The sequence below is a fragment of the Melampsora larici-populina genome (genome assembly GCF_000204055.1).
Source record: "Melampsora larici-populina 98AG31 unplaced genomic scaffold MELLAscaffold_64, whole genome shotgun sequence".
Classification (NCBI taxonomy): domain Eukaryota; kingdom Fungi; phylum Basidiomycota; class Pucciniomycetes; order Pucciniales; family Melampsoraceae; genus Melampsora; species Melampsora laricis-populina.
Genome location: NW_006768828.1, coordinates 499,338 through 513,954, shown reverse-complemented (window position 1 = coordinate 513,954; position 14,617 = coordinate 499,338). Strand labels below are relative to the sequence as shown.

Here is a 14,617-nt window from a genome sequence, read left to right as displayed (position 1 = left end):
CAAAGCAAAGCACTTTAAAGTAAACAATGAATAAATAAAACACAAGGGAAGCTCTAGGGCAGCTAGCAAACCCATAGCAAACCCATGGCAAACAAGATCTGTGCTTGAAGAAAGTTGTGGACTTGGTCACTGCAACTTTGCTCAATTGGGGTTCACACTTGATAATTCCCATGGTGTAACTTATTCTTCTCTTCTCTTTTCACTACTCCCACTGATATTTTGTTTCTAGGCTTCAACTCGGTTTTCCAAATCGAATTTCTACTTGAATCCAACTGTCGGTCACTCAATTCCTTTATCTCTAGTCTCTTCTGAACGATTCCGTTAGTCTTTTCTTCAACACTTCTTTCGTATCTTTCTTTATTTTAGCTTTTAACTTTTCTTTGTTTGTCTCATCCAGATCAAGCAATCAATCTTCAATCAGCTCTTTACTTTGCTATTGTATCCTTTATTGGTCAGTTCATTATTTTCTATTCTTGTCTCTCATCCTATCTTAAACTAACAACAATACTCTTTTCTCTTTTCTTTCTTTAGCTCGATCGATCATCTTCTTACTTCTGTTCTCATCATCAACTTCTTACTTCAGTTTTCACCTTGTTCAATTAATTCACAAGGCTTTTAACCATCATTCCTCTAATCTCTCAGCAAGTTCTTCTTTCAATCTAGTAAGTTTCAAATGTCCTTCTTTCTTTCTTTCAATCTCATCACTTTATAACTAATATGTATTATCTTTTCTTCATCTTCTTTGTTTCTTTTCTGCAGCTACTTTTCTTTTATATTGATCGCTAAATAGGTCAATCCCCCTTTCTTTCCCTCTACTCTCTTCTCTCATTTCTTATTCTCCTTCCTACCACACCTATAAACCCTTTTATCAAATCTAAACTCCCTTCTTATTAATATAGATATTCGATTTTTTGTGATTTTCATTATAACTTCTCTATAGTAATTTGTAAACAAAAAATTAATATGCCTCTTTATTTTATTCTTAATAATGTACCTTTAACTTTGAGATTGAAATTAAATTGAAAGAAAATGAAAAAAAAAACTTGAAATTAATAACTATTGAAAATAAAGATGGTTTTACTCGGGAGGAAAAGGTGAGATGATTGAGGTATAAACATCCCACCACAACAGGTGAGCCATTGGACCAGAGTTCTCACCTGTTCATCTGGTGAGATGATTCATATGGTCATGGTATAAGCCTCTTTGGACAAGATTTCTTGTGCCATGACCATATGAGGATTCTCGCCTGATGAACAGGTGAGAATCCTCATATAATGGACGGGTGAGCCATCACCTTGTGGACACATGATCACATCAGGTGTTGGCCACCCTGAGCTTCACCTGAAGCTCAATCAGTGTGGCCTCAGGTGGAGAGCCCGGGATTTTTTGGCAGAGGGCGATTTCACCTGATGCTCACCTGCCAGCCGCCCCGTGGTGTACCAGAGCTACAAGCATAGTCCCTTCCAGCTTTAACCGAAGCTGATAACACTTAGGGAGACGACGATCGCATTGTGGTTGGCTTGACATGTGCCATTGCGAAGGGCCGTGCTTCTGTAGTGTTTATCCGTCTCAGTCTCACTCAACTTCAATGACACAAAATGTGAATCGGTGGTTGAGTTTACTATATCACCAGCCATGAGTGGCAAGAGGCGGGAAGCTTGATTAAAAGAGCAAATGGTGTGAATGATTTCCTGACTTATATGGCAGGCATGAGTACATAGAGGGTTGCACAACGCTTAATTTTGGGCATACTTGTAAGACTATGAGAGATTGTCGAGGGTGACGAGCTTCGATTGAACATCCGTGCGGAGATCGGGTAAGGAGACAATCAGTAGCACCTGAGAGGTACAAGAGAACGCTTAAATGAAATCGAAATGCAGCCCAGCTATGACAGGACATTCGGCCGAATTTGATACAATGTAAGGCGAGATGAGATGTAGCATCCCTAGAGCGAGGTAGCACACAAGTTTCATAGAGCGGATTACCATCCACCTGGAGCTGCGTCACCAGCGTTGGGGCTTCCACGACCGATACCAGCAAACTTGGGGCGGAAACCACCTTCAGCGTTACCACCGTCCTTCTTACGGTATCCTTCCCGATCACCTCCCTCGCCTCGTGGGGGTCGGTAGGCAGCAGTAGATTGTTGAGGACGTCCAGCAGGGGTTGATCGTTGAACTTTCTTGAAGGTGGCGGGGACAATCTCGGAAGGAAGGTTTAACCTGGAAGTTGGGCAAACAGAATCTCAGGAATGTTGATCGAGTGTGGGCTAGAATTGAACTGACCATTCTCGGAGGTATTCGATACCCTCATCGGTAAGTGTGTAGTAGTAGTACTGAATGAAGTAATGGGGAAAATCAAGCAATGTCAGGTTTACAAATCATAAAGGAGAATAAGGAGCTAATAGACTAACATTCCATGAGAACTGGGTCTTGATGAAACCACGTGAGTTGAGAGATTGGCAAGCCTTGATCACGTGTAGGTTGGGGACTTCAAGCTCCACATGCTTAGGAGCGTTGTAGTCCTTTTGAGCGACCATGACACCATCCTTGAAGAGGTTCTCGTAAATTGTTCGCCGGTCTTCCTTGGAAATGATCATCTAACAGCCAAAATTATTGATGTGGATCTCATCAGCATTTGACACGGGTTGCAGTAGGGATGTGGTTCACTGACCTTGCCGAAATGTCTTGAAGTCTTGACTTCAAAGTTGATAAAGGGATCGGTCGAATTGGGCGAAAAGGATGGCGTAGGTAGTATCTTTGTCTCAATCTGCCCGACAGCTAGCGGTACCGGTTGGAAGTGGCAGGATTTAGACCAATATCATTGTTTGAAACCTAATCACCCCGGCTCGAGCTCTCGATGAGTCGGCCCCGAAGCGTTGCGCGAGAGTGGGATGCACATCGTGATGCGGCCAGGTGGTGCAGGTACATATCCTCCTCCCACCTTCAATCTTCAACCACCTTCAATAGCTTGCCGGACGCAATCTGATCATCATGTCATGAGCTTTCATAAAGACAAAGCTGTACTATGTACCCACAGAAGTCATATGGGATGCGCTTCCTATTTAAAAACTCACGACATTCATTTGTGAAGTCTTATTGAGAGCAGAATGCTTCCAGAGGCTCGAACAGGACACATGAAGACTCGTATGTTGAGAGGAAAAATATTAACCATTCTGTCAGGTAGGAAAGTAAGAAGGTAGGGAATGATACTTGACTTCAAGTGCTTGCTAGGCTGCTTGAAAACTTTCTCTTCTTGCTGGTCTTTGGAATATTGGTTAGTGATGACTTCTGACTCAGATGGAGCAGATGATGGATTAGCAGAGCATCTAGACCCGCGGCTTCTAAATTCTATGAAGATGCGTGCTTGTTGAGGCTCTAATTATGACCCTCAAGGAGCTGCTCTTGTTCCGCAAACAAAAACAGTGGATCTAGGAAGACATCGCTACACACTGAATTCCAAAGGCCAGCAAGAAGATGAAGTGTTCAAGTAACCTTGTACTTGTATGCAAGTGGAATGAACTTGTCCAACCAGATGAACCATTTATCAATCTCACATTGTCAAGGAAATTACCAATGTCTTTTCAAGGAAAAATATCCAACTGAAGCACCCAGGAAGCGGATAGCACTTGGTCAAGTTAGTGATAAGGTCATGTTTGCAAAAGTTCATGCATTACAAAATTATTCCAATATAATATTGAACTTATACGATATGCCCTATGAGGATTCTAACTGTGTGAGCAGGGTTTTGTCTACGATCTTACTCAAGGAGATATTTCTTCAGCTCGCAGAGCAATCGTCAGATTGATACATGCTTAACACCCAATGTGAGATCTGAATATGCCAATCAGAGTACACAGATAACAATCACTGGACTTGAATCATAAACATTGCAAAAACACACTTGAAATACTATTCAGCTATAATACATCACCAAGGCTTTGAACAAACTTATCGTAATCGTCCTTATCAGTTGCTCCACCAGAATTTGTTCCATTCTTTGCTTGCCCATCCACAACAAGTCCATCTCGCTTAAGAGCCCCCAATAGACTTGTCACAAGAGGTTTGCTTGCTGAACTAGGTAGGCTACCCTCCTTTCCATGACTTGCAAGGCTTGTATCATCCCCAGTATCAGGTGCAGCTTGGATACGATTGCTATCTCCCAAACCTGCTAGATCAGCTCGGCGATCCAACTCTTTCTTTTTCTTTCGGATTGCCGATGGAACAAAACTAGTAGCTTCCCGTTTCAGGTCTCTGAGTTGAGGTAGAGCTGTGAGAGTCGCACTGGCCTGCACTGTTGCTTTGTCAGGCCCTGCTGACTGAACCGAAGTAGCCCGAGTCATTGGATTGACTTGAGTGGTTAGCTTTGGGGGGAGCTGAGCAGATGCAGGAGCGACCGGTAGTGGGTGAAAATTACCGAAAGATGGAGGCGGAAGAGGTAGGCCGTTAGGGCCCATTGGGAACGGCAATACTCCGAAGCTCATTGGAGGCGGGGCTGAACCAGGGACGAGGCTTATTGGAGGAGGGTAGAAAGGAGGGGGAGGTAGCATGCTGGGGTGTAAATGGGGTTGCTGAGGTGGGGGACGATTGAAAGCAGGACGACTGATGAAAGGCTCCGCGCGAGGCACAACCGGGACTACAGCAGGTGGTGGGCCTTCGGGGAGAGGTATGTCATCATCATCATCGTCTTCGTCGTCTTCTGAAATCACCGGATCAGGAGGGGGACCTTCTGGTAACGGAATCTCATCGTCGTCGTCATCCTCATCATCCGTACTCTCATCATTTGAGGTGTCCTCGTCGCTTTTCTCTTCCTCGTCTTCCTCGCCTTCTGTTGCTTTGTGATTTTTTCCCGGTAGTTTATTTGAGGGTGTGGACGAAGGATCGGGTATTGAAGGAAGTGTATTTGTTTCCACTGAAGGTTTCATACGCATCGGCATCCCTGGTGGAGGAACACCAAATGGATTGAAAACTGGATCATAGTAGAAACTTTTCTCAGGCTCGAGTAGTTTTCCATCAGGACCGAACCAATCCATCGTTCTAGAATCCTGCCGGCTTGGGCCAGCACTACCGGTCTTGATCGAATGTGATCCTTCGGGAGCCGTCCCGGCGAGTGTCGAAGGTAATCCAGTGGCTGGGTCAATAATAACATGACTGCTTGCATTCAGACCATTGGCGCCTGTTCCATGAGTCGAGTCCTTTGCCTTTCGAAATTGAATTAATTCTGCCTTCAAGTCCTTAAGGCGAGTTTGCTCAGATGTGGTCAACTTCTCAAGATTCTCCAACTGTCGAATTTCAGCTTCAATACCTGTTACATCAAAAGTAGAATGAAGGAATTTTAAGATGAACAGGCTTACTCAATGAAACGTAAAACTGTTGACTGAGAGTTGAACTTGTGGATAAACTTGAAAGCTAATCTCTTCACAAGTGGTTCAAGCTAAAGTTTAACGGAATTGAGTTTTAACTCACTTTTCGTATCTCGTTTAGTGTGAGCTTCTTCTCGCGCTTTCTTCCGTTCAAGTTTATTTCTCTTGATTTCTTTCGCCCTCTGGGCTTTACCTATATTGTGGTGGAAAAGTGATTTCAAGGTCAGTCAAGACGAGTCATGAAGCACGATAAATCAGTTTGCGTACGAAAGGCATCGGCTGGATTGAGCGATTTTGACTTCTTAGCCATGATGGACGATTCTGAAGGTGACGTTGACGGTTGGTGAGCTCTCAAGAATCCAGGATGAGGATGGATTGGATTGCTTCGGGGCTCCCCGAGGCTTCGGGGTGTCGGATCACGACCACGGCAGCGCGTTCTTGCAGGTTCCTGCAGATCACATTCCTCGCAGATAATTTGACATGTTCTTGCCACACTGCGATTGGTGAGCTCACAAATGAAACGAGATTGTTTGAAAGCATGTGGTGCTAGTCAACTTTTACTTGGAAGTCTCATGATTCCAAGTAACGCATGTGAGTCAGATATAAGACCATGACTTTATGAGCTACATACTCGCCTTTGGCCTTCAACATGGAAATATTGGATTGATTCAAAAGCAGGATTTCAGCGTGATTTTATTGTTCAGCTACTGAACTTATAAATTGCTTGGAAGGTAGGAACACGGTTGTGATTGGCTTCCCCCTGATCAGCTATGAAGAAAGACGCGTGTAGAATTTGTGAGTATGTCACTGTGAAGCGGCATGAGACTACAACAAAGATTGGTCCATTGGAATTTTAGAGGAATCAGTGAATGTGCTCATCTTTCATCGGGACAAGCTAGGTAGAACGAATAAAGCATCAAACCGTTTTAGCTGAGAAAGAAGTGAGAACCACTTGCGAACATCTCTCCTTCCTCATTTTGACAGATGTCAAAAGTTCATCAACACGAAAAGCAGTAAATGCGTGACCACATCAAGTTGAAGTAACGAGCAACTATGGGCTCAGAGAATTCAGCAAGGCTCTTCACGTATGTAGACAAGTGAGTTTGTTAAGCTCTTCCTCAGAATTTCTCCTCACATCAATTTCCTGAGTAGAAAAGTTTGAATCAAAGGCGTCTCTTGAGGACTTCACCCGTCGAGAATCTCAGGATACCGCTACGAGATGGTAAAGTTCCATATTAGGAAATCATGATAAGATGTTCAAAAGTAAAACACGCCTTTTTGTCATTTCTTGGGCGCGCGAGTTTACTCATTGATGGGAACGGTTGACTACATTTCAGAACATGGATTAGTAGCTCAGCTGGCCAAAATTGTTTGATGATGGGGGTTCCTCGGCTTGAAGATGTGTATATATAGGCTACCTTCAACATGACAGGATATAGAGCACACAACACATCAAACCCACCACTTCTACCCACTTGCGCTGCGAACTTGGTATGTTTTATCTCCTTTCTCCAATCCACATTCTGATGATTCAGAGAAGTGTCCTAGGATTCAAATCACTGACATTATGCCTTATTTATTCCTTCCTAACAGTATTGTACCAGTTTACCAAACCGAACATCCACCAAAACACAAAACCGCAACCCATTCTAAACCAACATAAACTATTTTACTCGAGGTCTGAGACTTTTGATAATTGTAAATCAAATAGTGACTGTGCAGGACACAGGAATTTCTAGCGAACCAAAATCTTTGAATAGTAAGTAAATATCCTGTTTGTGTTCTTAATTCAAAGCGAACTTCAACCAAACTTAAACTCTCTGAACCGTAAGTCCAAACATATCCCGTTTCTAAGCTTTGAGGAAGAATCATAAACTAATTCATTCAAAAATATGCACTATTCAGTCATTTGTTAAAACAACACGACACAATGCCTCGCAGAAACTTGTCAACCCCCATCTTTGGAGATCCTAAATCACACCCACAACTGTGGAATACTAATGAGATTTGGATCCACCAAGTTCAAATCCGATTCTTCAACGAAGACTTGTATACATTAGGACTGATAAGTCGGAAACCTCTGGTTTTGATGCAGTCTGATGAGAAGGAGACACATATGTCACTGTCACATCAACAGGTCGACCTTACTATTAAAGCGGGTGAGAAATTAAAATGGGACAAAGACAAATACTCAAAGATCAAGAATTTAGAACGGTTTTGTCAGTTTTTGATGCTTATTGATAAATCCTACAAATTATCTAAACCGGATAGATTTTTGGTTCCTTTTTTAAAAGATGGAATTGATTGGAACAGAGTTGAAACTCCTTTCGAAGTCTGCTTTTCAGATCGGAATAGAAATGGAGCGATAACTCTTGGAAAAGTTTATGGGAAGTACATTTTAGAATCACTGACTACTCCGTTTAGGATTAATTTTTTTTCGTCAATCAAGAGTTCGAAGGGAAACTCGAGACAAGGTAATTTCTATAATAGATATTCTGTAGGTTCAAATATCGAAAATAAAAACTGGTTACCTTTAAGATTTTGGGAGATTTCAGACCGCTTAGTTTCATACCTTCGAACCATTCCAGCTATCGACTTCGAACCTGATCTGAGGAGGATGGAAATACTTTCGCAAATCCAGTTGTTTCAGATCCCCGGAAAAAATCATAATCAGGAAGAATATATTGAGCTTGGTAGAAATTTCATCAGAATGGTGATTTCATTAACCTTATTTCATCTTGGAAATGATGATGTAGAATGCCTTACGAACAATCGTGATAAAGAAATGATGAACACAAATATCAAAAGATTACAAGGTATTTTCTTAGAGGACCGTCACCAAAGTAAGCCGATTCAATCTCTTGTCGGAGCTTTCTATTTTCACGAGAATAAAGACTATTTCAAGGATGTTTATGGTTACTTCCACAAGCATATGGATCGCACTCTCAGCTTGGCTAATCAGGTGGGTCTTAGTCATATGAAGAACTGGGAAGCAAAAGATTGGATCCGATATTGTGAAATACATCATCCCCGGAAGCACCCCTTTACTCGCACTGATCAAGAAAAACTATTAGAAAACATTCTGAGGTATACGTTTGATAATATCCACCTATTAAGATACGCACTTGGACAGTTCGGTAAGGATGAATTCCGAAGACTTGAGTGGATAGGTGACGCACTTTTAGCCGATTGGTCTTCACTCGTCATGAAAAAAATCCAGCTTAAATCCCAAAGGAAACTTAAAGTACATACTGCTTCTACATACTTGAATGCAAATCAAACGTTATGGAAATGGTGGGTAAGGTGGGTTGACCCTACAGCTCAAGAACTTCCAGGCTCTAAAAAGCTTGAAGCTATCATAGGTGTTATATATATTGATTGTCAGTGTCGAGCTGACCGGCGAGCTGAATCTGAATCCCCCGAATCTCGTTTTCACGATGTACTGCTGGAAATGTTTGAGGAAGAGATTCAAGATGTCAAATCGAAATCTAAGTACTACGAGAGACGTTGAGCATTTCATCTGTTCAATTAGCCTGTGTTTACTTTAATGCTACCATAAGATCTCTTTGTCTCACTGGATTCTGTTGTATTTATCTTATTTTCAAGATCAGTTTACCATACTAATCTTTGTTTATCACAATAAATCCTTTCTTTCTCTTGTATTCCCATTGAGCATTTTTTATGTTGATATCCAATATCTTAATTATCTAATAACCACCATTGTAACTTGAACAAAGTCCATCAGTGGATTTGAGATTTCCATGGCTTGATGTATGCGGCCCTAGTCTTGAATCTTGATCCTGCTGTTTACCATTCCAAGACTCACCGCATATTTGACATGGTTTGTCTGATCATTCCCGCTCCATCTGGGGTACTCGGGTACACCATTGAATGGTTTCAATCAAATAGATTCATCAGAACCAAGAGCCCAATAATAGCGGTACACAAAATTCAAAACCGCATGAGAATCCGTATGAAAACCCGCATGAAAAACCCGCATGAAACCGCATGCTTTTTTTGGTTTTTTCATGCGGGTTTTTTCATGTGGGTAGCCCTGGAATTTTGAGAGCCCCACACTTCTAAAGGTGTTCCATCAGGTTCCATCCCAGTCAAAGATGCCTAGAATCTCTACCCGCAGGAAGGTCCTCTCATCGATTGACACCGCGATCATACTCTCATCCTCGACAACCTCGACTTCACCCATCTCACCATCATTCCTTCCCACCTTAGTCGCTTCTTTTGCTTCCTTTGGTTTCATGGATTACACCGATGACGATGAAGACCAATCGCGAGTTTGGTTATGAAACACAATTCATGTTCTTTTCTTACATCCTGATGATCTTGTCTACCTTGGGTCAGTTTGCCCACATAAACAAACGCAAGCAAATTCGGGAAAAAGACGAATTGATCCTTGCTGCCCTGTTTCTAACACGAGACGAAGCTCAAAGGCGAAGGTATCTTCTCCCTAGATACCGAAGGCCTCGTGTTAGCTCAAAAGCTTCAACATTTGAAGGTTGGTTTGCTGAAACTGAACGCACTTGGCTAAGCGTGGTAAGTCCAACTGTGGTTCTTCTCTGCGCTGACTCTGTATTTCTAGAACTAATCATCAATCTTTGATACTTGCCTTAGGCTCGCATGCCTAAACCTGATTTTATCAAATTACTGCACAAGATTGGTTCATCTCCAGTCTTTCAAAATAATTCGCATCATAAACAGGCCCCGGTCGAGTGGCAACTATTGGTAGCATTGGCCAATTTTGGATGTTCGGGAAATGGTGGCTCAACACCTATAAAGGCCAAGTTATTTTCTTTGGCTGGTAAGTGAAAAAACTGGTAGTATCAATTGCTGAGACTGACGGTGGGTTGATTTTCACAGAAGGAACTGTAGATAATTACACTAAACGCTGCATTGATGCAATTCTTGAAATTGAGGAAGACTACGTACAATGGCCGGATACGAACGAGCGATTACATATCAAGAATGAAATTGGTCAAAGTTCGTTTTTCAAAAATTGTATTGGATTCATTGATGGAACTTTGGTTCCTTTGGCCACTGCTCCTTCAAAAAACAAGGAGGATTATTATACGCGCAAATCGATTTATGCATTGAATTCGATGATAATTTGTGACCATCAGCGAAAGGTTCTGTATGCACATCATGGATGGTGTGGATCAGCACACGACCAACGAGTATTGAAATCCACTCGCGTGAGTGGATTTATGCAATACCTTCTCTCCGCTTCATGCCCTGCTTATTACATATGCTGATTATACATTCTTTAGTTCTATCAAAACATTTCATCTTACTTTTCTGAGGGGGAGTATATTCTAGCGGATTCCGGGTACGCTTCTACTGAGCACATCGTGCCGGTTTTCAAGCGATCTCGTTTTCATAACCTCTCACCAGCCCAGAACCATTTCAACAATGCTATTTCGAAGATACGTATAGCTTCCAAACACTGTAATGGAATGTTACAATGTTGATTTGGATCATTACACGAGTTGCGATTATGCATCACAAACCAAAAAGATGCACTTTATGCATTAAATGGATTTCAGCCTGCGTTGTGGTGCACAACTTCTTGATATCAGAGGGTTCGGCGATGGTTGGATTGGATAACTTGAATACGTCTGCTGAAACACGGGAAACGGGAGAGGACCTGTCTCCAAATTTCCAGTCTGGGGGTGTCCAGCGCCGGGATTCCTTATTTCAATCTTTTTGTACTTCAAACAATTATTGATTTTTCGGAAATTTGCTTCAATTTCTTTAAGTTTGTGATTTCTGTTGATGTATTTCAATCACATTATGTTTTGAATGTTTCGAAAGGCTGCTGTAGTATCTGATATCTAGATTGTTGATGTTGCAACTCTATAAGTATGCAAGAAATCTCTGGCATCAATTATCTTCAATCAAAATTTCCTCAAAAGGTTGTTTTGATTTGACATAACCAAAACTTACAAGGATATTTGCATTTAAATATAAGCGAGTTAACAGCAGACTCAAGCACAAAAGGCAGGAACACAAACAACTAAGCTAACAATTTGGTAAGACTCGTAAGCCATGTATCAGTTTGAGAATAATCAGCATAATCAAGGACAACGAGTTGAAACATCAACAGAGTCAAGCACAAAAACAAGAAAGTTGAAACATAAACAAATAAGCTGTTGAATCGATAAGAACAACAAGACCACATATAAGATTTTTCAAGCACAACAACAGATCATGTTATGAGTCAAGCTTATGTTTTGATACGATCAGTGATATTACAAGATTCTTAAAATAAATTTTGATGTAAACATTCAAGTTTAAATGATTAAGTAATTGTTTTTGGTGGCGACAAATCACACATCGAGTTTTGAAGAGAGATTAACCAAACACTAACGAACTGCTTGAAATCGAAATCAATCATCGTGTTTTGAAGAGAGATTAAGCAAACACAAATGAACTGCTTGAAATCAATAAGTTTGAAGCCGGTGAAAATAAAATTCGGACATATATCGGTTAAGTACTACTTGGTTTAATGTTGATGTGATGTAAGAAACCATGAAAAGTTCTGAGAAGTCCCTAGGCGATATAAGGTCATTAACCCGAAAAGTTTGATCTTTATGAATCATTGGAGGTGGAGTTTGGCGTGTGTGAATGATCAATATCGGGCAAATGGCGCAAAGCCATTTGTTCGGCAGCCGTTGGGTCCATTCCTTTGCCAATGAGGTCGACAATCATTTGACTACGTGCTAGAGCACGTTTCGTGTTCATTTCCTCAAAAGCTATCGACTTCTTCATCGCTAGTTCTTTTTCACGGTTAGTAGTGATCATAGTGGACATTGAATTGGCTAGTTTGATCGTAAGGTTCTCTTGAGTACGTGCTGCACGCTCTTCACTCTCAATTCGTTCTTCCTTGGTACTGATGCAATTGATTATTGATTTAATGCCTAAAGTGTCAGGAGATGATTGATTTCCCGGTTCAGGAATACTAGCCATACTGTTGACACGACCACGTTTGCTAGACAAATTCGCAAGAGACCCACTAGGGGTGAGCTGTCTAATAAGTTGTTTGTTCTTTGAACATTTTTGCACAGGCAACGTAGGCATATCTTGATCCTCATCATCTTCCATCGAGATCTGACGCTGTAAAGAACGAGAAGGCTGACTTTCATCCCATGAATCCTTGTAAGAGCCGGTTCCATCGCTAGGAGATTGAGAGTTGTCATTGAAATCCAAAAGGTCCTCTGATAATGAGCGATTGATAGAGCCTGAGGTGTTAACTAGATCCCCTAACGAGTCCCTCACAGCCAAGGGAGAGGCAGATGGACGATCTCCAAAAACAGCCTCGAGTTCTTCATACCACGGACACTTGCGCAGAATTCTCTCTGTTGAAGTATAGTCAGAACAAAAGTCATACTAATGTAAATAATCATGGAATGAACATACCCTGAAGACTTCCATGATTATCATCTTTCTTATAACCTCCTGCCTTCTTAGCTAATTTGAACCCTTCGATTACGTCCTTTGAGAGCGTTGATACAAACTTTTCACCGGTGAGATTACCCTCCCCAGTTCCTTTTCTCAATTCATTAGTGTCTTCGAACCACCGTTCAAGGGTCTTGATCTATATGTTGAAATAAAACAAACAAGGTAATGAAATGGTCATTAGAAAGGAAACTTTGAACTACATGAAAACAACACTCACCTTCTTTAAGCACTCTCGACCCGGTCTGTTTGGATGATTCTTGCTTGCAAGAAAATCAGCTACCTTCTCGCAAATCACTATCTGCTTCTGTGTTTGCCAAGCGTTGTAGTTTTCATAAACACTGCACCATTCCACAATAAGATCCATGTCCGACTTCCCATCTTTGCTTTGAGGTATCAACCAACTTCTTTGATTTGGTTCCTGATCAATCTGGTCGTCATCTTGAGGCTTTAAATCAGATTGATTTTCAGAATCAGAATTGGGACGGGAAGGACCAATTGAATGTTTTTTTTTGGTTGTTTTGTCCTTTGGAGGTTGTCCTGGTGGTTTTTCCTTTGGAGGTCGCCCTCGAGGCTTCTTAGCTTGGTTCGGAGTGGCCATAGGAGGCGTCGGTTGGTTTGTTGATAGTGGCGTCAGAGCTGTTGAGACCGCACTCAGATGTTGTAAGCGCAACCAGTCTGATGCGGAAAGGGTCGGGACGGTGAAAGGTGTCAAGGGTAAAGCTGAAGGAGTTCCGCCGATGGATGCTCCGATAAGTTGGGATTGAGCCAAGCTGGTTGAATTGGTTTGAGTTAAAGGGGGCGTAATTTGAGAGTTTAATGGAGCACGTTGAGGTGGTGAGGAGGGTGTATCTGAATCCATGTGTATAAAATTTTTTCTCATGTGGATTTTCAGGATGTTGAGCTGTACCCACATGAAAAAACCCGCATGAAAAAACCAAAAAAAGCATGCGGTTTCATGCGGGTTTTTCATGCGGGTTTTCATACGGATTCTCATGCGGTTTTGAATTTTGTGTACCGCTAATCATCTACTAATCATAACCGTCTATATCAAAATGAAAAGCAAGACGTAATCTTGTTCACCACCTTCAAATCTTTCTTAAATGCCTTGAATAATGAATTTATAAAAATTAAAACTTTGTATTAAAAAATGACTAGAGGTAAGATATTATTTAAAAAAACCCAAAAGAACAAAACTACAACAATTATCATCATCAGATATCAAAAAAATGTAACATCATATCATGTATATATTAATCTAATGACAATAAAAAATTACGGAAAAAAAGATTAAAGTGAGAAATGAATAGATATCTACTTAAAACAAGTAAAATGTTTGTTTGTTTGTTTTTCGTTTTCATCGAGTAGAAAGCATTGAAACCGGTCTAGAATTATTTTTTGAAGGAGTGATCATATGAGATTTTCTAAATGAATCAGGTAAAGGAAGATGAGTTTGACAAGCATTCGAACAAGAAGCTGTTCGATGATGTGGTAAAGAAGATCTACGTTGAGCACGACGTTGATCAGCTTCTTCAAATAAAGCAGCTTGTTTTGAAAGCCAACTATTCCGATTTCTTAAATGAGTGGCTCGACTACAACTACTTGAACTTCCGATCCGATGATGATCATAGGCTCTTGATGGGGTTAGAGGTGTGATTGGTGCTGGTGGTATGTCTTGGATCTCATCTGGGTCTGAGTCTTGGTCATCTGGCTCTTGATCTGTTGTGGTAATCGAGGTGGGTGATGAAGAGATAAGAACTTGATCGAGTTCTTCATCTGTTATTACAG

General features: G+C 41.3%; 5 protein-coding genes across 5 annotated transcripts; 2 read left to right on the top strand and 3 right to left on the bottom strand.

The window, feature by feature from the left end:
- Window positions 1–1,774: 1,774 nt before the first annotated feature.
- MELLADRAFT_73306 (uncharacterized protein) lies at window positions 1,775–2,745 on the bottom strand (the record flags this gene model as incomplete). Its single annotated transcript, XM_007416766.1, has 4 exons — window positions 1,775–2,219; window positions 2,283–2,332; window positions 2,411–2,596; window positions 2,671–2,745. 3 exons carry the CDS (start codon window positions 2,594–2,596, stop codon window positions 1,982–1,984), a joined length of 474 nt encoding a protein of 157 aa, XP_007416828.1.
- A 1,121-nt stretch (window positions 2,746–3,866) lies between these two features.
- MELLADRAFT_79384 (uncharacterized protein) lies at window positions 3,867–5,679 on the bottom strand (the record flags this gene model as incomplete). Its single annotated transcript, XM_007416775.1, has 3 exons — window positions 3,867–5,301; window positions 5,463–5,552; window positions 5,627–5,679. 3 exons carry the CDS (start codon window positions 5,667–5,669, stop codon window positions 3,917–3,919), a joined length of 1,518 nt encoding a protein of 505 aa, XP_007416837.1.
- Window positions 5,680–6,784: 1,105 nt separating this feature from the next.
- Window positions 6,785–8,870, top strand: MELLADRAFT_112348 (uncharacterized protein; the record flags this gene model as incomplete). Its single annotated transcript, XM_007416809.1, has 3 exons — window positions 6,785–6,850; window positions 7,082–7,118; window positions 7,381–8,870. The coding sequence occupies 3 exons, from the start codon at window positions 6,785–6,787 to the stop codon at window positions 8,868–8,870; spliced, it is 1,593 nt and encodes a 530-aa protein (XP_007416871.1).
- Window positions 8,871–11,914: 3,044 nt separating this feature from the next.
- Window positions 11,915–12,480, bottom strand: MELLADRAFT_57742 (uncharacterized protein; the record flags this gene model as incomplete). The annotated part of the gene is made up of 1 exon (XM_007416743.1): window positions 11,915–12,480. The coding sequence occupies one exon, from the start codon at window positions 12,473–12,475 to the stop codon at window positions 11,963–11,965; it is 513 nt and encodes a 170-aa protein (XP_007416805.1).
- A 1,451-nt stretch (window positions 12,481–13,931) lies between these two features.
- On the top strand, window positions 13,932–14,617 carry MELLADRAFT_73304 (uncharacterized protein; the record flags this gene model as incomplete). Its single annotated transcript, XM_007416765.1, has 1 exon — window positions 13,932–14,617. The coding sequence occupies one exon, from the start codon at window positions 14,258–14,260 to the stop codon at window positions 14,483–14,485; it is 228 nt and encodes a 75-aa protein (XP_007416827.1).